The sequence below is a fragment of the Lepidochelys olivacea genome (assembly GCF_965140295.1).
Source record: "Lepidochelys olivacea isolate rLepOli2 genome assembly, chromosome: 17".
In the NCBI taxonomy this organism is placed as follows: domain Eukaryota; kingdom Metazoa; phylum Chordata; order Testudines; family Cheloniidae; genus Lepidochelys; species Lepidochelys olivacea.
Window position 1 is genome coordinate 4160293 of NC_140427.1, and position 25403 is coordinate 4185695.

Consider the following 25403-nt stretch of genomic DNA (forward strand, 5'->3'; position numbering starts at 1 on the left):
TTCAGGGCAAACTCTGTATTTTAACAAAGCAATGGAACATAAAAGACATGAACAAATTCTTCTCAGGAGCAGGAAACAGTGAACCACTGGTAACGTTTGACTGTCTCAGCCAGTGCATCAGTACCCATTCTCTGCAAGTGCTGTACAGTCTGTCCATCAGCTGTGTTGTCCTAGTGGCTCCGTCACACTGCTGTGGAAGGGACCAGCAAACATCCCTAGTCAGTATCATTCATGCAATGAATGCATGAGTGCTGTGCCCTCACCCAACCTGTTAGAACAGGAACCACCAAGGGTCCTAAACAGGACACTGTGACTTCACCATAGTGCCAAGAGACGGGGTCCTTGACATGTTAGCAGAATAGATGAGCATCCTGTTTCACCCCAGCCTCTTCCTAGAGCATCCAATCACAGCCTCGTGCCCAAGTCCATCAATTCCAGTCTTCACATTGCTGGCCTACCCATTACCGGTCAGGAGCCGGACTAGAACCCCCACTAGCAGGACTGCAATGGCCACAGCCAGAGCCAACCCGCGACGGAAGATCAGCTCCTTCCCCGACAAAACGTTCTGTCCTGGAGAGGCGGAGCCCAGTGCAGAGTCCTCCTGCAGGATGAGCTGGTGATCTGGCTGGCTCTCACTCCTGGAAACAGGGTCAGGCAAAACCACCACATTCTGGACTTCCGTTTCAATTGTGAAATACTCTGTGTGGCAGATAAGTTAGGTTACAAATGGGAGGTTGGAACAGGCAGGGTCTGAGCTGGAAAACGAGCTGCAGAGCTTGAGAGCCAGTGGTTCCCAGTCACATTCACCATGGCTGGGAGGCACAGGTGACAAATCGTCCTAATCTTCCTCTCCTTACCTGGATAAGCCTGGCCTTCATGTGTCCACTTTTAGAGAGAGCGGGGTTAGGAGCAGCAGCCGTTGGAGCGCTACTGCAGGTTAGGCCATGCAAAACTGAATGGGAAGCAGCGGGCGAGGCTAGCTGACATAACAGAGGTCTGATTCAGAGCGGTGCTGCAGTCCCAGCTGGCACAGGTGGGAGCCACACTCGGGATCAGGCCCTCTGTATGCCAGGCTAGGTTCCGTTCCCGCAACTCTCAATCTCTGTCTTCCTGCCAGGTGAAGGGCCTTGTTAGGCACTCCTGGGGATTTGCTTGCCTGGAGACCATCCCTTAGGGTGGGAGGGACACATGTGAGCAAGACCACACTCACACAGAGGTGTTGCTGCTAGTCTGCTTTGAGACCACAAAGCTCCGATATCAGTGGGGCCCTGCCCTGCCCTGCTCCAGGGGAAAACCCACCCCCATGCAAAATCCATCCCCAACCTGCTGCACTGCTCAAGCCCCCACAGTCCACTCACGGAATAGCATGGGGCCACAGGGTAAGTTACTTTAGCACTTAACCCCACACATGCCTTTTGCAAAACCAGGCTCTTCCTGGTTGTGTAGAAGGACTGTCCCCGTGGAACTTGGCTATACAAGGCAAGAGCCTCTGCATCACAGATGTTACTGGCACGTCTTGTTGGCATTCACTTGGGGGCATCAGAGAACTGCAGCCCCCTCCCCAAGTCCCAGACACGTACCTGAACCACCTGTTTCATCAGCTCCAGCACGACTGGAGGACACAGCTACTGGCTTCTCTTTGAGCCCTGCTCGGATCTGAGCCTAAGATAAAAAAAAAGAGCAGGGTCAGAATCTCCATGGACCCTGTGCAGACAACAGTGCAACCCGCCAGGGACACAGGACAGTATGAACATACCACCATCAATCCGGACACTAAACACCGCGTTCCCTGTGGGGGGAGCACGAGGGAACAAGCCACACGTGACAGAGGTTATGCACCCAACTGCTCCAGGGATGAGGGCAAGAGAAGAGATGGTACAGAACAGAAGGGCTTGTTGCGCGGAGAAATGCCCATCCTGTTGATATTGCAATGGAGACCGTTAAATATTCCAAATGGTTATGTGCTCTCTAGAACTAGAAGTCTAATCGCACCTTTGCCATTGAGCTGCTGTCTTCGGAGAGTCACTTTACCGCTGACTCTCCGTTTCCCCATCAATAAAATGGGATTAATGTAGACAATAAAGGAGTTGGGAAGCTTAAGTCATTGAAGCTCCCTTCATCGGCAGCCCTTCACGTTTGAAAAGTACTTTGAGGTCCCTGAAAGGAAAGCCCTAGAGATGAGCAGGTCAGAGAAGGGATCACAGGGCTAGTTTCCTCTAGTTTCCCATACACAGGAGAAGATCTCCAGTCCCAGGAGAGACTTTCAGTGCAGACAAAGGAAAATACTATAAGCCCTGAGAGCTGCAACGGAAAGGAGGGATCATTTCTTAAACTCTTTCAGCATCACAACAGCAGGTCCTAGGCAACCAGAGCCACAGCACCAGATGCAGTGCAAGACCCCACAGAAATAATCCTGATGGGGGCCCAACATGAGATCTCTGACCCATCTTGGACACCCTGTCCTCAGAGCGTGATCTAAAGAGAAATGCTCTTCGGTTGGGCATCTGTGACCCTTCCAGCTGTCAGACGACTACTCAGGTAAGCTAATAACGTTACACACACTCTCCCACCCAGCTCCACTGATCCTGGAGAGAGCTAGTCTTTTGTTCAGGTGTCCTTCCAACCCCTCAGACTCTCCTGAACTGCCTCCAAGGCCACAAGGACATTACTTCTAAAGGGACAATCCTTCAGGCTGGAGACTGCTCTGCCCTGGTGATAGGCTAGACGGGATCCAAGCAGGCCTTCCCAGCTCGGACTTCTAGGTCTTCAGCTGGAATATGGGAATTCCATGATCAACAAGTGACTCTGAACCCACAACCCTTCTGATGCTTCCTTTTCAGGTTTACAACCAGTGAACTGCAGGTGTTCACCCCCCAGCACTCCTGCCAGAAAGCAGTTATTGAACCATGGAACTGGAGGGACAGATTGTGCAGTTACACCGTAGCAGTATCCTGGAGGTCTGATTTGCACTAGTGCAAGATTTGACCCACGGTCTTCGGAAGCAACTAAAGAGTGTGAGAGTCTTACCTCCTCTGCAGCTTTCTTCCAGTCCATGCGCAAGACAAAAATCAAGAAGGAAAGGGCTTGCAAGAAGAGGCAGACGGCCATCCCTATCCACAGGCCTGAAGTAAAGGGAAATCCCAGTCAGTTGTCTGAAGACCCCATGTAAAATCCTGGCCCCACTGGAGTCCACGGTAGCACTTCCATAGACTTGAATGGGAATCAGCATTTTACTCCACGTGTCTAGTTGGTTTCCTAATACTTCAGACCTGATCCTGAGATGTACAGACATGCACAACTTGGAGTCAAGGCCAGTATCATGGAGTCCCATTAGTAGTCCTGGAAGACCTCCTCCTCAGTTAACTGGACCCAACGCTTAGTGCATCTTTTAATCACAGAGCAGACACTGTGCCGACTTCTCTTCCTGCTTACCTGGGTTAGCTCCATCAAGCCGAATTTGTGTTATTAAGTCAGCACACAAATACAACTCAATTTCTTTGGAGCTGAACTCCAGATTTCTGAAGGCAATGGAGAAGAATTTGGCTCCGTGTCCGTTCCTTTAAAATTGCTGGACCCAAGACACAATGCAAGAGCTGGAGTTGGAGGGAGGCTTCCATCCCTTGGAGGCCCTAATGGAATGCAGATGCTTAGCTGAGCCCGGATTCAGTAATATGCATCAGCCCATGCGTAAGTCCCATTGCCATCATTAGAAGTGAGACACGTGCTTCGCTGAACTGGGGCCCTGCGGAGGTTAAACCTGGGAGCAGGAGCGTCCAGCTAGCGGAACCAGCTCTCCGCATGTTGCAGCCAGTGGCAAGCCTTCTACAGGTGCAGGACTGAGGCCAGCGTAGGCAGTGACAGACAATTGCACAAGTCAGGATATTCAGCATCCCTCACGCTCAGCGCCAGCCCCACACGTACCTAGTACCCCAAGCTTGGCGGCGAACATCAGTGAGATTCCAATGGGGAAGCCGATGCCGTAAAACCCAATGGCATTGGCAATGGCGCCGATCTTCTGTTTCCCGGTCCCTCTCAGCACGCCGCCACACGTAGCCTACAGAAACATGCACGGGTCAGAGCCATGTTTGCTGGCCTCTGGCACATAGTGGAAACCGGGCAGCTTTGTAGCTATTAATAAGGAAATACTGCAGCACTAGCCCACAGAGCCGAGAGGGGCTGAAGTCCCATTTCACAGATTTCCCTCCAAGGAGGAGATTGTATATAAAGATTCCTGCCTGAGCTAGTATGGAAAGCAGCGGATCAGTGCACATAACATCAAGCTGCCCTCAGATACCAGGTGGTGTAGCAGCTGGTAAACCTGCCCTTGTGAGTGTCCTGGATCAGCTATATTGCATGCAGCAGTAGGCACCCCAATGTATCCATGGGGCAGGGAACTGGTGGGTGCGAAAAGATCTGAAAGTACCACACCAAGGGCCGTACCTTGGTACTATCAGGAGCCTGCGTGTGCTCAGCACCTCCCAAAATCAGGCCATGTGTTTAGGTGTCTAAATAGGAATCAAAGCACCCAGCGTGAGTCATCCAAGTTAGGCAACTTTGACTCCAGATTTTTAACCTGTAGGTGACAGGAGTTGGGACGTCCTGGATGTAACGATAAGTGGTGGCTACAAGCACCAAGGGGATTAAAGTGCCCCAGGATGCCACAGGCTGCTGCTTTCAGATGCAGCTGGAATCTTTTCCCTTTAATTTTAGCAGATTGCAGGTGAGCGTCAAAGGACCTAAGACAATAGAAAATGCCAGCCAGTTCCAATCAAGAGTACGTAGCTTGGTGCACTAAAATACTCACTGCTGTTGCATCAAGCAAGTGGAAGGGAGCACATATCAGCATCACCTTCGACACCAAGGTAACAATCTCTCTGTTGGGAGAAAGATGAAATGATCATTCTGGAGTGTGATATAAGCAACATGGTCTGAACGCAGGGCTGGAAGCAAGGAACTCCTGGTTTCTCATCCTAGCTCAGACACCGACTCGCTGCTGATTACGGACAAAGTCACCAAGAGCCTAATACAAAGCCCATTGACGATCCGTGGTACTCTTTCTATTGCCTTTAGATCGGGCTGAGTTAGTGGTGCTGTAGTGTTTTGTGCTGAAACCTATGCTACCTAATGGCTTCCTGTGCTGGGGAGATTCTCTGGCGGGGGTGGGCTTGCTAGATTTAGGATAACACACTCCATCCCCAACTGGCTGCTTCTCAGTCTGTCCCTCATACTCAGCAACTGGAAAACAAGTTCCAGAAAAGCCCTTTAAGTTAAATAATCGTCTTTGATGTAATCAGATTACCCACTTGTCGCTGGTGAAGATATAGCCCACTACGTCCTTCAAGGATCCCAGTAGGGTACTGACCACCATAGCAAACACTCCTGGAAGACAGTCAAGCAACAGGGGATTTGATCAAGACAGGTACCACGTTCTTCTCTTCTCCTGGGCTGCTGTTTGGGACCAAGATCTCTGGGCTGTTGGTTACATGTTTGTTCACGATTTAATATAGTGGGGGCCTGATGTTGGTGGGGAACTCTGGGCGCTATTCCAATAAGCAACGTGAGAATTTGCTGTGTTAATTCCCCATGGATGCCTTCCCCACAGGTCCTGGCGCAAGGGTTAGAACATTAAATCAGATGCTATTTTGCTACAGAAACCATAATGTCAGACCTTCCACAGAGGAGCTTAACTGAGCCTTTTTTATTGAGGAGTTCAATCCAAATGAGGACAGTGTGTGACCCACCTTCATGGAGAAATTAAATAAAAAGTGACAGTCCCCATTTCCAAGGAATTTGAAGGCTATACTTTAACAGTGAGCGACACCCCCTTTTTTCCCCCCAAGACCGTCAACCCACCATCAAAACCCCATAAAAAAAATCAGCCTGAAATTTAGTAGGGCTGTCAAGCGATTAAAAAAATTAATTGTGATTAATCGCACTGTTAAACAAGAATAGAATACCATTTAAATAAAATATTTGTGGATGTTTTCTATATTTTCAAATATATTGTATTCTGTGTTGTAATTGAAATCAAGTGTACAGTGCTCACGTTATATTGATTTTTGTTTACAAGTAAACAAACACTGTAAAAAACTCAAAAGAAATAGTATTTTTCCATTCACCTAGTACAAGTACTGTAGTGCAATCTCTTAATCATAAAAGTCGAACTCATAAATGTAGTTATGTTAAAAAAAAAAGCTGCATTCAAAAATAAAACCATGTAAATTTTAGAGCCTGGAAGTCCAGTCCTACTTCTTGTTCACCCAATCGCTCAGACAAACAAGTTTGTTTGCATTTGCGGGAGATAATGCTGCCTGCTGCTTGTTCACGTCACCTGAAAGTGAAAACCGTTGTTCGTATGGTACTGATGTAGCCGGCATCACAAGATATTTACATGCCAGATGCGCTAAAGATTCATATGCCCTTCATGCTTCAACCACCATTCCAGGGGATATGCGTCCATGCTGATGACTGGTTCTGCTCGATAACAATCCAAAGTAGTGCGGACCGACGCATGTTCATTTTCATTATCAGAATCAGATGCTGCCAGCAGAAGGCTGATTTTCTTTCTTGGTGATTTGGGTTCTGTAGTTTCTGCATCGAAGTGATGCTCTTTTAAGACTTCTGAAAGCATGCTCCACACCCCGTTCTGATCACATTTTGGAAGGCACTTCAGCTTCTTAAACCTTGGGTCGAGTGCTATCTTTAGAAATCTCACATTGGTACCTTCTTTGTGTTTTGTCAGATCTGCAGCAAAAAGTGTTCTTAAAATGAAGAACATGTATTGGGTCATCATCTGAGACTGCTGTATGAAATATATGGCAGAAAGTGGGTAAAAAAGAGCAGGGGACACACAATTATCCCCCAAGGAGTTCAGTCACGAATTTAATTAATGCATTTTAAAAAAAAAGCGCATCAGCAGCATGGAAGCATGTCCTCTGGAATGGTGGCCGAAGCATGAAGGGGCATACGAATGTTTAGCATATCTGGCACATAAATACCTTGCAATCCCAGCTACAGAAGTACCATGCAAAGCCTGTTCTCACTTTCTGGTGACACACAGTAAAGAAGAAGAGGGCAGCATTATCTCCTATAAATGTAAACAACCTTGTTTGTCTGAGCAATTTGCTGAAGAAGAAGTAGGACTGAGTGGACTTATAGGTCCTAAAGTTTTACACTATTTTGTTTTTGAGTGCTGTTATGTAACAAAAACAAAATCTACATTTGTAAGTTACACTTTCACGATAAAGAGATTGCACTACAGTACTTGTAGGAGGTGAACTGAAAAAAACTATTTTTGTTTATTTTTACAGTACAAATATTTGTAATAAAAATATACACTTTGATTTCAATTACAACACAGAATATAAGAAAAAATGAAAATGTAGAAAAACATCCAAAATATTTAATACATTTCAACTGATATTCTATTGTTTAACAGTGTGATTAATTGCGATTAATTTTTTTTAGTTAATAGCGTGAGTTAACTGATTGATTGACAGCCCTAAAATTGAGGTTAAGGAATTAGGAAAATCTTCTTAATGGACAGCGAAGTTAAGCACTGGAACAAATTGCCTAGAGATGTTGTGGAATTTTCATCATTGGAGGTTTTTAAGGCAGGTTAGATAAACACCTGTCAGGGATAGTCTAGATAATTTAGTTCTGCCTCTGCATATGGGGTAGACTAGATGACCTATTGAGGTCTCTTCCAGCCCTACATTTCTTTGAGTCACAGCAACATCCAGTACAGGTGTAATATCAAGTTTAAAAGGGAGACTATAGATTGTAAATGCTCAGGGACAGGGATTTTAAAGTGCTTAGCGCATATTGTTGCTATTAGAACAAATGGCTGTAATTTAGGCTTTATTTAAAAAAAAATTAAAAAACAACTGGCTGGGGCAGGGTACAAAACCTAATATTGGGATAAATGTTGTTAGGGTCAGCTTTTTCAAAAGAGCTGAACAATGGCAGATTCCCTCCCATCCCCATCAAATGAAAACTCTTGCTGCAGTTTTGCATCCGCCGCCCTTTAGAAAATCTGCCCTTTAATTATTTTTTTGAATAGTGAGAATTTTCTCCCCCCATCCCCCTTAATTTAAGAAGTTCTCTTCTATGCTGGAGCCCTTCCCCAGCCACACAAGCCCTGTGCTGTTGGGTTAGGCCCAGACAGGGGAAGCAGCTATGCAGAGACCAGTCTAGTTTAATCAGCTGCAGACTGATATTACACAGAGTCACCAATGGTGAAAAGGAAATTAAGCCTTTGTAACAGAGTAGTTAACAGGGAAGGAATTTTTCTCCCCTTGGTGCTGTCCCCTTAAAAGCCACCAGGAAAACATCATTCCAGCAGGCACTGGACAGAGAACATGCCCACCTGTGCACAGCAGTGCTGTTATACATGACTTCTTTGCCTGCTCTGCATTGCCTGCTCCCAAGGCGTTACCAACTCTGACTGCGGCAGCCACGCTGAAGCCCAGTGGCACCTAAGCACGAGGAAACAGATACCACCAGGGGTTTGTGGTTGGGGGCTGTTCGGCCACGATCGTGACAGGGTGCCAATGGCTGGCAGAGCCTGCAACAATCTAGCTCTCCCCTTGCAGAAAGGGTAGGTACACATCAGCATAACTTGCACCCAGTCACCTCTTCATACTGTCTATGATCCTCCCAAGCTATTCTGTGCCCTGGGGCAAGTACAGCAGCATGCTGGAAATGCAGCAAGTCCTCACTGATTTGAAGAATTTTCCTGCTGGGTTTAGCATCCATGACTGTTGGACTAATAGCCCAGATATAAGGGAAGTGTGACAGGCAGGGGCCGCGCTAGCTTCTTCAATGCACCAATCAGAGGCAACACACTGTTATTCCAGACCTGTAGGGCCTCCCATGTCAGTTCGGCCAACGCACCTCAGTCCTGATGTGCATTAAAAAGCCCCTGCCATTCCAGACCTGGTAACCACCCACCACAAGCCCTGGGTTTGCCAATACATCTGAGCCTCGACAGGCAGCAGGCCCTGCTATGCCAGTCTTCTGCTCCCTGCCAGGGCTCTGTCAACCCTCCTCCGTCTTACAGTGCCACTTGCTATTCCAGTCTTGGGACCCTCGAGTTCTTGATGCACCTTGATCCGGACACACAGCATGTCTCGCAAGCTTGAGCTCTTACCATGTACGCTGCAGTGACCAGTTCATAGATTACAGACTGTGCTCCCAGCTCCACCACGCTGATCAGACCTAGAAGAGAGGCATAGCTTTTGTTTTGCAAATGAGAATGAAAAGACCCTCATTCCTGGGGGGAAAACATTAATGGGCTGTGATCCGGCAGCAGCCGTGGAGGATCAGCCTACCACATGCAGGAGAGGATGACAGGCTGGAGTTGCGTCTGGGGGAATCATGAAGGTCTGCTCAGCCACCTGGAATGGTCCCCCAAAACAGCATGAACAACGGGAGACCCCTGCTAAAGTGGGGAAGGGAACTGGCATTCGTAGAGGACTCTTTCACCTGTCAGAAAGCTCCCGATCTCAAAGGTCCACCACTCGATACACATCATGACCATGCCAGGCACAGCTAGCCGAATGAAGGACCCCCACTCCTGGAGACATTCCCTGGTCCAGCCTGCAACAACAAGCAGGGAGGGATAACGAAGGTGGAGTAACTGCCTCCCTTGGTCTCCGCAGGACACTGGAGTTGTAATCTCTGCAGGCAGCCGTTCAGTATGACAGAGGAGAGCAGCCATGAGCTCCACAGTAGAATTCCATGGGCCCCAGTCCAGCCATTTCTGCAGTCCAATACATTGGTGTAACGTGCTCAGAGGGACTGAACTCAGGACCATGCTTAGGCATGAGCCAGAGGCCACAATCCCCCTCATGCTCCAAGCACTCTGCAAGAGTCTCAGATAAAGAGGTTGCAGAGAAATCCTCTGGCAGCAGCTAACACATTCACACCTTGAATACAAAAATCTACAGGGCTGGCTTCCGAGGGATCAGGAACCAAGGCCACCGTCCCCTCTGCTCTAACAGTTGCCAGATCAGACCAGTAACATATAACAGGACGGAGACATACGCTACCTCCCCAGGTCTTGACGTGTATTTTCTTCCACCACACATACAGGAAGAGGAGAACAGCCTGGGTGTACTGGGACACAGTGTTGGACCAGGCAGAGCCCCTGCAGAGAGAGGTTGAATGGTTACAAGGGGCACGGCGCCATTAAACTGGGTATCATTCCCTCCCCCACCCCTATGTATTTGCTCTGCATGGATTCAAAGATCAGGATAAGGCAGCGTTGTATCAGTCTTGATGCAGGGGATGCTTTTACACACAGCTCTGCTAAGGCACTGGGAGTGATGGGCAGAACCCACCCACTCTTCCAGTCCTGTCTCTCCCCAGCCACATCTTTCCCAGTGCACGTGCATGCTGAGTGGCAGCCCTTAGTTAAGCCATAACTCAGCTAAGCAAGGCACTCGTGCGTGCAATCCCATCACACCAAGCTTGCGTGCCACTGCCCTAGACTGAACGGGCTCGCCCATGATGAAGTGTAGCATCATGATGGCCTGCTAGGAGCACACGACCCTCACTAATAGTGATGCCAAACAGACGTTTTCATTGGCAGTCATGGCTGATTCAATTCTTTATAGGCTGGGGGCACCCATGGACAGAGACCAGCACGACCAAGTCAGGGAGCATCCAGGAGAGAACAGCAGCCCTGGGCTGGGCATGTCCCAGGATCTTTGCTAAAAACCCAGCGACCGGGAGTCTCTGGCCCCGTTCATACTCACACCACTCCCAGCTTCAGTGCATACAGGAAGAGGGCGTTCATGGCCACGTTGAGGAGATTGGCTGCAACACCTGTCACGACCTGAGGCAAGATGATTGCCTGGAAGTGGGAGAGAGAAAGAGTCTTTGGAAAGAGTTTCCCCAGTGCCACAGCCAGACCCCCAACTCCTGGCCCAGTTTAGGGACCCAGCAGCCATTTCTAAGTGTAACAGCGTCATTTGGGAGGGAATTAAGCCACCTACAGGGCCCCAGGAGGCAGCCAGGCTGATATCACCTGACCAGACAGAGTTTTCAGCCAGGTCCAGCTGAAGGCAAGACAATGGTGAAGGTGAAGAGGAAACCTGAAGGTAGCAGAACCTGCCATTTGGGAGGCCAACGCTGAAATCAATGATTAGTGCACAAAGTTCTTAAGCGGATAGAGATGGGAATGGGCCTTCCATCACCCGCTCTCTCTCTCTCTACCCCTCAAAGGCGATGTATCGGACAGACTCATCTCTCCAGCCAAGGAGGCCTCAACAGCTCCCTCTGGAGATCATCAAAGCAGCTCTGACCTTGAAAGAGGGACAGCGAGTGCCAGGAGACAACTGCGCTCCCACCACTGTAGAGGACTGATCAGAGACAAGTCCCCTGCCATATTTCCCAGGCCATGCTCCTCACAGCAAAGGAATGGGCTGCGATCCCCTGCTTTCGTGATGCTCCGAGAGACACATTTCAATCTGTGTCCCACAGCCCGACTAGTTATACAACTAGCAGGAGCCCTACCTGGCTTTGTAAATATCTTGTCTGCAGCTGGTACAGAAACGCTGCCTGCAAGACAGAGAGAGTTAGGTTCCATTTCATTAGAGCCACCTTGAGGACATACAGGGCTTCCCACAAACTGCTTCTTACCACTTAGTGGGGGTCCAGGGATTAGACACCCCGCTGTCAGTCCTGGGGCAGCAGTGGGTTACAATTAAGGTCACAGACAACAAGATTCCTCTCTTCTTCAACCACTCCAACTCCCTGTCCAAAGCACTGTGATATGACCAAATACGCTACAGCAGCTCCCTATGCCCTGCTTTGTTTTAACTCATTAGTGGCTTCTAGTTCAGCTGCTGAGCCCTTAATGTTAGCAAAGTTCAGACATTTGCTTTCCCTTCACCCCCTCGCTGGCTGGTGTGTCTTGCTCTCCTGCTGTTTGGAGCAATGCCCTTTCTGCAGTTGAGCGCCGAACAGCTCCTCTCACGCAGGGATGACGTGACGGTCTCCAAACTGCAGAGACGTATCCTGGGCCTTGCCCTTCAGGACAAAGGAAACTAAGAGCCTCAGAGAAAGTGGACAGAGAATGGACTTATGAACAGACTGTGCTCCAAAGCCCCAGAACACATCTAGTAGAACGTGGCACTTAGATGGCCAGTAAGGCACTTGGTCCAATGCAGACCTGTTCTGACCATTTGTTATGTGCCTGGCAGCTACTAATGTGTGTGAAATCAAGCAGATTGCAGGTGCCTCTATCGCCCATGGAGACCTCAGGTCCCAATGCTCCTGGGAGATCATTTAATATGCAAAGGTGCTGCCTGCAGAAACTACAGATTCCAGCATGCAACGCTCAGTCTGAGTGACAAGAGGGAAGTAGTCTCAGGGGGCTGCACCTCTGTATTAAAGATTAAGATAAAGTGGGGAACACTGTCAAACCCCACAAGTCACACAGGCTTCCCATGTTCTGCAGTGCAGGGAGCACATCCCTTTATCCAGAGAGGTAAAGTGCACAGTAACCTTAGCCGCAACTTACGGGAAGGGCTGGGATAAAGATCATCACGTAAATCTGGGTTAACCTGGAAAAACAATATGATTTCCATCCAGTTAACAGTACAGTAAAAGAACCAAACCAAGCAAGTGTGCACCCAAACTCCCCCTCTGCTTTGTACTAGATGTCTTTGCCTGGTAATCCACCAGCAGCCCGCGGCTACTTGCACACAGGGACAAGTAGGGGACAGACACTATAAGGCAGGGGTCTCAAACACGCAGCCCACAGGGTTATTTCCTGCGGCCCGCCAAGCTCCCCATGCCCTTGGAGTTATTGCCTGTGGCCCGCCAGGCTCCCCACTCCCCCTTCCCCCCAGAGCGCTGTGTCCCTGTTCCTCTGCCTACCTGCAGGCGCTTCCTGATGCCAAGCAGGTGTTTGGTGGCGCTTAGCGCTTTCTAGGAGGGATGGGGGAGGAGAGAAGCCGAGAGCCACGCACTCAGGGGAGGAGGCAGAGAAGAGGTGGGGCAGGGCAGGGATTTGGGGAAGGGGTAGGAAGAGGTGGGGCAGGGGCGGGGCCTCATGGAAGGGGTGAAGTGGGGGCAGGGCCAGGGCAGCGCAGGGATGGGGTGAGGACAGCGATGCAGCCCTCGGGCCAATGTACTAGTCCTCATGTGGCCCTCGTGGTGATTAAAAAGTTTGAGATCCCTGCTATAAGGTAAGTGACTTGGAAAATTGTATGGAGTCTAAACAGGTGTCTCTCTCTTAATCTAGTGCTCGAGAAGGATGCTGGAGTGACGGCCCTGGCGACAGCCGTCTTCTCAATGCACAGAGCAGGTGTAGCAAGGGCACCATCAATGCAGGTCCTATCCCAGCAAGCTGACTCAGTCGTGACCTGGAAGGGACAGAGGGGCATGGAGTCTAAGTGGCTCATTCCACTCTCCTGATCTGCTAAGAAGGGAGGCAAGCCTGGTTCTTTGGCTCCCAGGCTGACTAAACAGGGCTTGTGGGGCCTGTTGTCACCACACAGGGTCTCCTGAAGTCCTGGTGTGGACTCCACAGTCATGGAAGGGCCTGCCGCCTATGCTGGAGTGGTCATCAGGATCAACAGGGGAGTCAGGGCGGGGGCAAAGCCTGAGCTGCTGAGGGGCAGGGACAGGACAGGATTAGATCTCACGCCAGACCTGGAGACTTCCGGGTCCTGTCTGAAGAGCAGCAGGATCTGCTCGGTGTTGATGAAGACAGCCCAGCAGGGGAAGCAGCAAAGCAGCAGAATGAGGATCCCACGCTGCAGGATGATCCCCACCCGCTTCATGTTCTTACCGCCGTACGTCTGGGGAAGAGAAGTGTTGCCAAGAGGCGAGTTATCCATGGCAAGAGGTTTATGAGGAAATAGGGTTAGATCAGTGGTCCCCAAACTTTTTACCTCATGTCCCCCTTACCCTTGTCCGCACTCCCCTCCAGCCCCCCCTCACCCCTGGGGCCAGGACCAGGGCTCCAGGGGGGCAAGGGCCACAGCTGGGGTAGGAGGGCCACTGCTGGGTTAAGGGGGCAAGCAGCCGGGGCAACAGCTAGGGCGTGGGGCTGGCAGCCAGGCTGGGTAGCTCTCCCTCCCTACCCCCTCATGGGGGCTGGCCCAGGCCCCGGCCCCGGCCCTCCCACGAACGTTCCTCGGCGCCCCACAGATTGGGGACCTCTGGGTTAGATAAATGGAGTGGGAGGCAGGGGAGGTCATTTCACTGACCTTGCCACAGTGCAAGACTTTCTAAAAAAGGCCCCTGCCTTGTCAGCAGGGTCAGAGATGGTCTCGTCAGCAGGTCCCAGCGGAGACTGTCAACAAATTACATAGGGGCCAGACCAAGATTCACCAATGCCAATGGGAGTCTCTTAACCTCCAAGGATTTGGCTCAGCCCCATTGGTTGCTAACCCCCTATATTTGATGGGGGTAGCCCCCCTGGACCCGCAGCAACAGAGGGGGTGGAGATGTGCTCTGAGGACCAGACGGGCTGTGAAGCAGCCGAATGGAAGGTGAGATGATGATTGTCCGTTCTCAACCCTCCTTCCCACAGCATCCCCAGGCGCAAGACACAACCAAACGGAACAAGTAAACGAGCCGGCCACAGGGCAGTTCCCCACCTGGGACATTAGGGTGTCGCATGCCGATGCTAAGCCAGAGCCGACTGAGATGCCAGTAACATTGATAACCTGGAGATCAGAGCACAAAGAGACAAAGCAACCGATCAGGGAAGGAGGAAGCTCGGGCTGCCAGCAGGCTCAGAAAAAAAAGCCAGCCATCTGCAGCTGTATTTTTTCCCCTACTGGATGGGAGGTGCAGTGGTGGTTTCAGGGCCTGTTTTTTTAAGCTTCCAAACTTGTGTATAGATAATAACATAGCCTCTTGTTACCAAAGAGAAGCACCAAATTTCGTAGAAGGGCTATATTTAGTTGCAAAGCAACATGTTTTAATGGTAACTAACTAATGAGAATAAGCCTCTCTTTCAAAAATGAACTAAAAAAGTACAAATACAAAACACGATTAAAATAGATTTTAACTGAGGTTTCCTCCTTGCTGATTTAAATCCTGATTAGAGCTGGTGATTTACATCACAGGGATTTAAATCAGTCATTCCATCTCCCAACTGAAATGTTTAATTAAGGAAAAACAGGATAATACGTACGGATATAGCAAGTGTCACAGCATCTAGCTCAGCTTTTCCCAGATGGCCACAGAATATGGAGCTGACCACGCTGATCAGGAAGACCAACAATTGGGCTAGGAACTGGGGTGGAAAGAAAGGAAGTATAAAAATGAGAAGGAAGCCAGTCAGACATGGGGTTAGGTACAAACAGTGGGGAGGGTATTTCGTAAACTGATGCATTCATACAAAATACTTTAGAATTAATCCCAGAATAAAGTCAGTTTGATTGATTGTGTGTGTGTTACAGTGATACTTAAACCCAGTTTGATGCGTTTGCATGTGTGTTTATATATTACAGTAACTTAGTGTTGTAGGAAGACAGCCTCAGACCTAAGCCCTTGTCAGTGGCCTGGTATGAGGCCTAAGGCCTGAACTGAAGTAGTGGTCAAGCTTTAGGCCTCATACCAGGCCTCTGACACAAGAGTTTGTGTCTCAGGCTCTCTTCCTACTACACTTAGAAACCCCAATGGAGATCACAACTCCACTGTCCTAGGCTCTGCACACACATTGTAAGAGACAGTTCCTGATCTAAAGGGCACACTGTCGGGCAAGACAAAGCATCAATCGGAAAGGAAGACCCGTCAGGTGCTGCAAGGTTTTTAAAGCTTGCTGTTGCCTGCCCTCGCCTCAATGGGCAGTGTGGATGTCCTAGTCCAGTCGTTCTCGAGCAGGGGTACGTGTACCCCTGGGGGTACAGAGTGGTCTTCCAGGGGGCACATCAACTCGTCTAGATATTTGCCTAGTTTTACAACAGACTACACAAAAAGCACTAGCAAAGTCAGTACAAACAAATTTCATACAGACAATGACTTGTTTATACTGTTATGTACTGTACACTGAAATGTAAGTAAAATATTAATATTTCAATTGATTTGTTAATTATATGGTAAAAATGAGAAAGTAAGCAATTTTTCAGTACTAGTGTGCGGTGACACTTGTGTATATTTGTCTGATTTTGTAAGCAAGTAGTTTTTAAGTGAGGTGAAATTTAGGGGTACACAAGACAAAGCAGACTCCTAAAAGGGGTACAGTAGTCTGGAAAGGTTGAGAACCACTGTCCTACTCTATCGCCTGGCAGATCTCTCCTCTCTGGGGTTTAAACACTATAAGTTTTTGCTCCAGGAGGTAAATGTATCTACAGAGGAGAGGGCAAAACAGGCAAAAAGATTGCACCAAGTCTTTAAACTATCCTTACAACTACTCATGGGACTAGTAAGTACTACCTAACAACCATATTTTCCACCCCACGGCTGGAGGGGGCAGCAATACCCTAGTTCTTGGTCTGGAGAGCATGTGATAGGGCTGAAAGATGGAGGACTGCCGCCACACCATTGGCACCCACTCTCCCCTAGCCCACTGGAAGTCCCTCTGGGGATGCCCAGTGGGGTACAGAATCCAGGCAGATAGACAGGGCTGAGAGGAAGGGGAAGACTATGACAGGATTGTACTCCTGGGCCTCTGTTCATAAATCTGGTGACCCTGTCACCATCAGCTTTAATGTCTTCCCTTCTGCAATTTGTAAGCCACCAACCTCCCTTCAGCCCCTAGGGAGCCTTTGGCAGCACAGTGCCTGCAGGAGCCAGGCTCCTAAAAGGCCAGAGAGAGGCAGTACCTAGGCAGAAGCACAAGGCCTGTTTCTCTGTGAATCTCCCATAATCCATTTGTTTAGGAGGGGGACTTCTCAGCTAGCTCCCCAAGGATGAAACCCACCTCATGACGGAAGACTTCCAGCAGGACTCTGAGTTCAAATAATAGAGCACCCCAGCCACTCTGAGCAATCCCCCTGGGGCCACATCCCTGTCCTCAGCAACACCCGAGCCGCGTAGCTGTGCAGGAGCTTGCTTGAAAATGTACATTTGTTACTTTTGGCTAAATGTGGAGCCTGGTTTTAACACAGCCTCTGTGTTCTGCACTTAATTGTTGCAGTGTTTGTGCTCAGAGGGGGCCTAGAATAACTCTGGGAACACAAGTCGGCAAGGCACATGCCACAACAAAAACAAAGGCCAGTGTTTGGAAGTTGTGAAGGCGCAGTGTTGGATTCATCTACTGTTTGACCTCCCCACACCCCCCTCAGCACTTGGTCTGAAACGTCTAAGACAGTGAATAAGATAATTGTGCCTCGATGAAGATTTTCAGTTCATGTCCATTTGCCAGATAAATGCTAGAGCCTGCCTCAAGTCACAAGATTCAGGTCTAGGTTTCACACACGCCAAAGTTCAAGGGCGTTTGGATCCACAGGGCTGATTCAGGCCCCATCTTTAATTAAAACAAATTTTTGCTTTCATTACAGAAGGGTCTCGAGTCCTCAGGAGAGGCTGGGAATCCTATTGTGCTAGGTGTCGTCCAAACATAGCGAGAGACAGTCCCAGCCCCAAAGAGATTCCAATCTAAATAAGACCAAATGGACAAAGAAAGTGTTATCTGTATTTTACAAATAGGAAAGGAGGCACAAGAGAAAGTAAGGGCTGGCTTTCAGAAGACCTCAGAACCTACTGTGCTTGAAAATCTACTTCCGATGGTGCGTGCCAAGCTAAATGACTTGTCTAAGGTCACATAGAAACATTTGCAGCAGAGTCTGAAACTCAATCCATGTTTCTCAAGCTCCAGTCTAGTGCCAGACTGTCCCTCCTCTCTTAAGGCAACATTCTGATCTTCCCTCTCATAACACCTCATCTTCCAACAGTGCTGACGTCGACCCAAGAATAACATCAGGAGAGGATAAAATCCTAGTCACGCACTTCTTCTGGGGCAGAAACTATGTGGAGAGCTTAGTGTGGGTCAGCACCAAAGGGAAAGAATGGCAAAACAGGGCCCCAGTCCCAAAGGCAAAGGCAGCCCTAGGGAGGAGAAGAGGCCCTGGGAACCTGAAGGCCTGTTTGGCATCAGCCAGAATGTGACCTCGTCTATCTTTGGTTTTTAAGAAACTGTCAACGAGAGATGAGGTGAGGTAACTGACCCAGGGACCCCCTTGAGACAGAGCAAAGAGCAGAAGAAACCCAAAGGTCATTGATGCTATTAGAAAAGGAGAAACATGAGACTGACCACCCCAAAGAAAAGGATACAGAAGGGATATTACCAGAGGATTTACATCCTTGCCATTACTGTTGTGATGAGGTAAGATGGATCCAAGTAGGACAATTTTCTTAGGAGCTAACTGAGGCCGCTTAGCCCCCAGGGTTGGTGATGAAAACACAAGAAACTTCCTTTCCCACAAGGAGTACTGCTGACCCGGGACCAGGTCTGCACCTTTTGTATCGCTCTGCAGAAAACCAAACCCTCAATTCTTGGCTTGAGGCAAGAAAATAACTTGGATGTTCCTTGCCCATGGATCCTAAGGCAATTGTACTAGGCACAAATCTGATCTTTGGACACAGCAGTAACACAAACATTGATTGTTTTTTTCTTAGTTTGCTAAGGAGCCCCGACCATTGAACTAAATCATAGATCATTTGAGCAGCGATTAGACAGGAGTTCTGGCAGACAGCAAGTGATACCAATGTAACAGAAAGAATTAAACCCACAGCCTTTCAAGGGCGAAGATACTTTTATCTTTCAACCCAGTAAAACTGGCCTTTTAAGGCAGGTCAGACATGCACATTTCTTCGCACTCATTGTTTCTTCTAGGAGGAAGATATAAACTTCAGGATCATCTTTCAGCCACTGATTCTCTGTGGCTGTTGCTTCCCGAGTCGCATTTTCTGCCTCTCATCACAAGAGGACGGAGCCTACTTTCCCATGGCATGCCAAGACAGGCGCGACAGACAGCAAAACGGGTGAGCTTTCTCTGCCCCGGTTTGGGGGTGACTTTAACCACTGCAGTCCCCCCAACTCCTTGAGAAAGGGAGACCTCAACCAGACCCCAATTCCCTTCAGTCCACCCGACATCAGGTTCACTCTAGCCCCCCGCGCCTTACGGGAAATCCCCACCAACCTCTGCCCTGCCCCAGCTCCCCCACTCTTTTAGGGGGACACCCAGACACCCCCCCCAACCAGCACCCCCCTGTGGCTGCTCTGAGCCGCAGATCTCCCTTGCCCAGCCCCTGGGCGAGGGCAGCGACAGCCCCCGTCCTTACCACCGGCCCCCCGATCTTGGCCAGCTCCTGGGACTCCTGCCAGGCGCCCACGGGCAGGAGGCCGCGGAGCCTCCGCAGGCAGCGTCCCCGCAGCGGGGCTGGGCTGGCCGCCGGGACGGGAACTCCCTCCATGGTCGGGGAAGCAGCGGGGTTCGGCCGGCTGGTTTATATAACTGCAGCCGGGAGCCTCGGCCGCTACCCCGCCCCCGGCACCTCCCTCCCCGGATCCTCTAGGTCGGATGGGGGCGGGACCGGGGGCCACCAGCCCTGGCAATCCCCCCGCGGAGGGTCCGGCCACGTGGGGGAGACTCCGCTGCGGGGAGCCGCCGGGTCCGACCTGGCCACGTGGGGGAAAGTCCTTCCCCCGCCGGGCCTGCAGGGGCCCAGCGTACTTCCCCGGCTCCGGCAGGCGGCGCCGCCCGCCAGGGCTCCGTGAACCCGGCAGCGCCCCGAGAATGGGCCCCACGGACTCCCTGCCCCCCCTCCAGCGAGACCCCCGCCCCCGGCTGTCACTGCAGCCCGGCCCCAGAGAGACCCCCCCGCCCCCCCGCCCGTCACTGCAGCCCGGCCCCAGAGAGACCCCCCCGTCCCCCCGGCTGTCACTGCAGCCCGGCCCCAGAGAGACCCCCCCGTCCCCCCGGCTGTCACTGCAGCCCGGCCCCAGGGAGACCCCCCCGCCCCCCCGCCCGTCACTGCAGCCCGGCCCCAGGGAGACCCCCCCGCCCCCCCGCCCGTCACTGCAGCCCGGCCCCAGAGAGACCCCCGCCCCCCCGGCCGTCACTGCAGCCCGGCCCCAGAGAGACCCCCCCGCCCCCCCGCCCGTCACTGCAGCCCGGCCCCAGAGAGACCCCCCCGTCCCCCCGGCTGTCACTGCAGCCCGGCCCCAGGGAGACCCCCCCGCCCCCCCGCCCGTCACTGCAGCCCGGCCCCAGGGAGACCCCCCCGCCCCCCCGCCCGTCACTGCAGCCCGGCCCCAGAGAGACCCCCGCCCCCCCGGCTGTCACTGCAGCCCGGCCCCAGAGAGACCCCCGCCCCCCCGGCTGTCACTGCAGCCCGGCCCCAGAGAGACCCCCCCGCCCCCCCCAGCTGTCACTGCAGCCCGGCCCCAGGGAGACCCCCCCGTCCCCCCGGCTGTCACTGCAGCCCGGCCCCAGGGAGACCCCCCCGTCCCCCCGGCTGTCACTGCAGCCCGGCCCCAGAGAGACCCCCGCCCCCGGCTGTCACTGCAGCCCGGCCCCAGAGAGACCCCCCCGCCCGTCACTGCAGCCCGGCCCCAGAGAGACCCCCCCGTCCCCCCGGCCGTCACTGCAGCCCGGCCCCAGAGAGACCCCCGCCCCCCCGGCTGTCACTGCAGCCCGGCCCCAGAGAGACCCCCGCCCCCCCGGCTGTCACTGCAGCCCGGCCCCAGAGAGACCCCCCCGTCCCCCCGGCTGTCACTGCAGCCCGGCCCCAGAGAGACCCCCCCGTCCCCCCGCCCGTCACTGCAGCCCGGCCCCAGAGAGACCCCCGCCCCCGGCTGTCACTGCAGCCCGGCCCCAGAGAGACCCCCCCGTCCCCCCGGCTGTCACTGCAGCCCGGCCCCAGAGAGACCCCCCCGTCCCCCCGGCTGTCACTGCAGCCCGGCCCCAGAGAGACCCCCCTGTCCCCCGGCTGTCACTGCAGCCCGGCCCCAGAGAGACCCCCGCCCCCGGCTGTCACTGCAGCCCAGCCCCAGAGAGACCCCCCCGTCCCCCCGGCTGTCACTGCAGCCCAGCCCCAGGGAGACCCCCCCGCCCCCCCGCCCGTCACTGCAGCCCGGCCCCAGGGAGACCCCCCCGTCCCCCCGGCTGTCACTGCAGCCCAGCCCCAGAGAGACCCCCGGCTGTCACTGCAGCCCAGCCCCAGAGAGACCCCCATCCCCCCGGCTGTCACTGCAGCCCGGCCCCAGAGAGACCCCCCCGTCCCCCCGGCTGTCACTGCAGCCCGGCCCCAGAGAGACCCCCCCGTCCCCCCGGCTGTCACTGCAGCCCGGCCCCAGAGAGACCCCCCCGTCCCCCCGGCTGTCACTGTAGCCCGGCCCCAGAGAGACCCCCCCGTCCCCCCGCCCGTCACTGCAGCCCGGCCCCAGAGAGACCCCCGCCCCCGGCTGTCACTGCAGCCCGGCCCCAGAGAGACCCCCCCGCCCGTCACTGCAGCCCGGCCCCAGAGAGACCCCCCCGTCCCTCCGGCCGTCACTGCAGCCCGGCCCCAGAGAGACCCCCGCCCCCCCGGCTGTCACTGCAGCCCGGCCCCAGAGAGACCCCCGCCCCCCCGGCTGTCACTGCAGCCCGGCCCCAGAGAGACCCCCCCGTCCCCCCGGCTGTCACTGCAGCCCGGCCCCAGAGAGACCCCCCCGTCCCCCCGCCCGTCACTGCAGCCCGGCCCCAGAGAGACCCCCGCCCCCGGCTGTCACTGCAGCCCGGCCCCAGAGAGACCCCCCCGTCCCCCCGGCTGTCACTGCAGCCCGGCCCCAGAGAGACCCCCCCGTCCCCCCGGCTGTCACTGCAGCCCGGCCCCAGAGAGACCCCCCTGTCCCCCGGCTGTCACTGCAGCCCGGCCCCAGAGAGACCCCCGCCCCCGGCTGTCACTGCAGCCCAGCCCCAGAGAGACCCCCCCGTCCCCCCGGCTGTCACTGCAGCCCAGCCCCAGGGAGACCCCCCCGCCCCCCCGCCCGTCACTGCAGCCCGGCCCCAGGGAGACCCCCCCGTCCCCCCGGCTGTCACTGCAGCCCAGCCCCAGGGAGACCCCCGGCTGTCACTGCAGCCCAGCCCCAGAGAGACCCCCATCCCCCCGGCTGTCACTGCAGCCCGGCCCCAGAGAGACCCCCCCGTCCCCCCGGCTGTCACTGCAGCCCGGCCCCAGAGAGACCCCCCCGTCCCCCCGGCTGTCACTGCAGCCCGGCCCCAGAGAGACCCCCCCGTCCCCCCGGCTGTCACTGCAGCCCGGCCCCAGAGAGACCCCCCCGTCCCCCCGCCCGTCACTGCAGCCCGGCCCCAGAGAGACCCCCGCCCCCGGCTGTCACTGCAGCCCGGCCCCAGAGAGACCCCCCCGTCCCCCCGGCTGTCACTGCAGCCCGGCCCCAGAGAGACCCCCCCGTCCCCCCGGCTGTCACTGCAGCCCGGCCCCAGAGAGACCCCCCTGTCCCCCGGCTGTCACTGCAGCCCGGCCCCAGAGAGACCCCCGCCCCCGGCTGTCACTGCAGCCCAGCCCCAGAGAGACCCCCCCGTCCCCCCGGCTGTCACTGCAGCCCAGCCCCAGGGAGACCCCCCCGCCCCCCCGCCCGTCACTGCAGCCCGGCCCCAGGGAGACCCCCCCGTCCCCCCGGCTGTCACTGCAGCCCAGCCCCAGAGAGACCCCCGGCTGTCACTGCAGCCCGGCCCCAGAGAGACCCCCCGTCCCCCCGGCTGTCACTGCAGCCCAGCCCCAGAGAGACCCCCATCCCCCCGGCTGTCACTGCAGCCCAGCCCCAGAGAGACCCCCCCGTCCCCCCGGCTGTCACTGCAGCCCAGCCCCAGAGAGACCCCCGGCTGTCACTGCAGCCCGGCCCCAGAGAGACCCCCCCGTCCCCCCGGCTGTCACTGCAGCCCAGCCCCAGAGAGACCCCCGGATGTCACTGCACCCCAGCCCCAGAGAGACCCCCGCCCCAGGCTGTCACTGCAGCCCCGCCCCAGAGAGACCCACGTCCCCCCAGCTGTCACTGCACCCCAGCCCCAGAGAGACCCACGTCCCCCCGGCTGTCACTGCAGCCCAGCCCCAGAGAGACCCCCGGATGTCACTGCACCCCAGCCCCAGAGAGACCCACGTCCCCCCGACTCTCAGTGCACCCCAACCCCAGAGAGACCTCTCAGCTCTAGAGAATGCCCTCCATCCACACTGACTGTTGCTGAACCCCAACTCCAGCAATGCCCCCAACCCCACTGAATCTCACTGCACCCCCCCAGGCTCCCCATCCCCCAAATTAAAAATGATTTTAATCATTTGTATGAGACCCTGTTGCCTTGTTAAAAACTAACAGTAAATACGTATAACTAGAGTCATGAGATAAAAGTTGCAGAGCGATTATGTAGGTATAAAAAGTGTGGGTTGTCTGTATCAAAGTGTATGAAAAACTACTTTGGCTGGGGATATGATAGCCCTCCCACTTTTTTCAGGCCATTTTAAGCTCTCTCAGCGCTTCTAAGGGCCTTGAATCCCACCTGTCCAGGCACATTGAGAAAAACCCTCTTCTCGGGGGTACTCAGCTCTGACCCTGGTCACATGTTACTCTTGAGGGGATTCTGTGCCAAAAAAATAAAAAGTCCTTGCAAAAAATTTAAAAATTATGCACACCATATTTTAAAATTCTGCAAATTTTATTTGTCAATCAATAAATGTGGCTCCAGCATGGCAGTGGGGAGCACAGGCCACTGGATGCAGTGAGTTGGGAGTTCACCCTGAAGCTCCCACCTCCCCCAGTACAGGGACTCAGCAGTGAGGCTGCACCTGACACTGTGCAAGGGCTGGGCCTGCCCCATAAACACTCTGGGGCCCTGCCCCTCTGTGCCAGGTGCGGTGGGGCAGGCTCAGCCCAGCAGGATCCAAGTGTGGAGGGACTTAGTGGGGCGGGGGAGGATCCGGTTGTGGGGTGAGAGCTGTCTCTGTGCGGGCGGCTCAGTGGGGGATCTGGATGCACAGGGGCTCGTTGTGCGGTTCCGGGTGAGGGGCAATGGGACTCTGCAGGGGGTCCAGGTCATGGTGGTTGGGGCTCAGTGGGGGTCTGGGTGAGGGGGCTTGTTGGAGGGGTCCAGGTGTAGGGGGGTAGTAGGGCTTGTCAGAGTGAGGGTTCAATGGGCCTGCTTAATGGGGGAGCCCCAGCTGCTGCCAAGGGGACACCGCATGCCAGGCTCCCGCTTCCCCCTGCGATTCTCCGATCCCCTTTTCTTCTCCATCCCCCTGCCCTCACTCCCACCTTCCCCTCTCCCTTCCCTAGTCCACCCCCTTCTTTCCCCACTGCCTCTTCCCTGCACTCCCTCAACCCCCCTTCCCTCATTTCCCCGCCGCCCCTTACCCAGCCCCACTGTGGGCACTCACTGTTTCACAGAAAACAGGAAGGTTCCCAGCACTAGGGTGACCAGACAGCAAGTGTTAAAAATGGGGCTAGGGTTGGGGAGATAATAAGTGCTTATTTAAGACAAAGCCCTGAATATCAGGACAGTCCCTACAAAATGGGGACAGCTGGTCACCCTACCCAGCCCACAGGAGGGGAGCACGACGGGTGCTGGGACTCAGGAGGCTGCGTTCAGCTGCAGCGTCAGCGGAGCCCAAGGTGCAGCCTCCTTCAGCTGGGCAGGTCTGTGCTTGCAGAAATGGGGGGCGGTGGCACATAACTCTGGGTGCCCTCCCATGCCTCGCCTCTGTTTGGGGGGCAGCCTCCCTCCAAAACTGGCACACGTGGTGTCCATCCCCCCACGTGGCCTCCCTTTGCTTCCTTGACGTTTTGTGCAGGGAAACACAGGATTTCTGCTGGGGGCCTGGGGGGAGGGGGGGCGTTTTCTGGGGGCCGCGCAGTCCCGCAGAATCTCCCCAGAAGTAACATGTGCATGGAAATCTCGGATATTAATCCAGCCCCAGGGAGAAGAAACACAGCCTGAGACCAGCCACGTGGGAGGGGTGATAGATGATTTCATGGTAAATTAGAGGGAATCTTAGAAAACAACTGAAAGGGACTTAATCATTCCAGTCTCTGGGGCTGGCAGGTTATGGCATGGTTAGAAGCAGGGTAACAGATTGGAGGCAAAAGGATGTGAATTGCTCTGTACAAACCAATCACTTCCCTGCACGGGCCAGGGGCCTCAGGTGCCTTACACAGAGCAGAGCCATGGGAATACCCCTTCTGCTGTATGTATCTATTAGGCAAATGGCCTAAAGAGACTGTAAACTCCTCAGCTTGTCTACACCAGTCTTTCCATCCTAAAAAAAATCCCACTGGTGCAGCTGCACAAATAACAGATACGGTAGGAGCCGTAGTCAAGACAAGGCATTGCCCTTGGAACCGGCACATTGTGTAACCCTGCTCAGAGCTAGGGTTGCCAGTTTTGATTGGATGTTTTCCTGGAGGTTTCGTTTCATGACATAATCTCTTATTAAAGATT

General features: G+C 53.9%; 1 protein-coding gene and 1 long non-coding RNA gene across 2 annotated transcripts in view; one reads left to right on the forward strand and one right to left on the reverse strand.

The window, feature by feature from the left end:
- Positions 1-19535, reverse strand: LOC311532265 (multidrug and toxin extrusion protein 2-like). Its single transcript, XM_084650577.1, has 17 exons — positions 19255-19535; positions 15161-15262; positions 14619-14687; positions 13666-13814; positions 12530-12572; positions 11521-11565; positions 10761-10858; positions 10053-10150; positions 9487-9600; positions 9152-9219; positions 8369-8477; positions 5304-5379; positions 4805-4874; positions 3922-4054; positions 3028-3122; positions 1581-1662; positions 1-699 (listed from the first exon to the last, which is right to left on the reverse strand). Exons 1-17 carry the CDS (start codon positions 19384-19386, stop codon positions 455-457), a joined length of 1728 nt encoding a protein of 575 aa, XP_084506703.1. The 5' UTR covers positions 19387-19535; the 3' UTR covers positions 1-454.
- Positions 17943-25403, forward strand: part of LOC311532266 — a 13234-nt gene continuing 5773 nt past the window's right edge. The window contains exon 1 of the long non-coding RNA XR_014714358.1: positions 17943-18954. This is a non-coding gene — a long non-coding RNA (uncharacterized lncRNA). The remainder of the gene's footprint in view (positions 18955-25403) is intronic.

Bases quoted from the DNA above. Each gene is read 5' to 3' on its own strand.
- LOC311532265 (XM_084650577.1), bottom strand. From the start codon at position 19,386: ATGGAGGGAGTTCCCGTCCCGGCGGCCAGCCCAGCCCCGCTGCGGGGA. The intron at 13,815-14,618 runs GTGGGGAACTGC...TCTCTTCCCCAG, and splicing joins GCGACACCCTAATGTCCCAG to ACGTACGGCGGTAAGAACAT. The intron at 9,220-9,486 runs GTGAAAGAGTCC...CCTCTCTTCTAG, and splicing joins GATCGGGAGCTTTCTGACAG to GTCTGATCAGCGTGGTGGAG.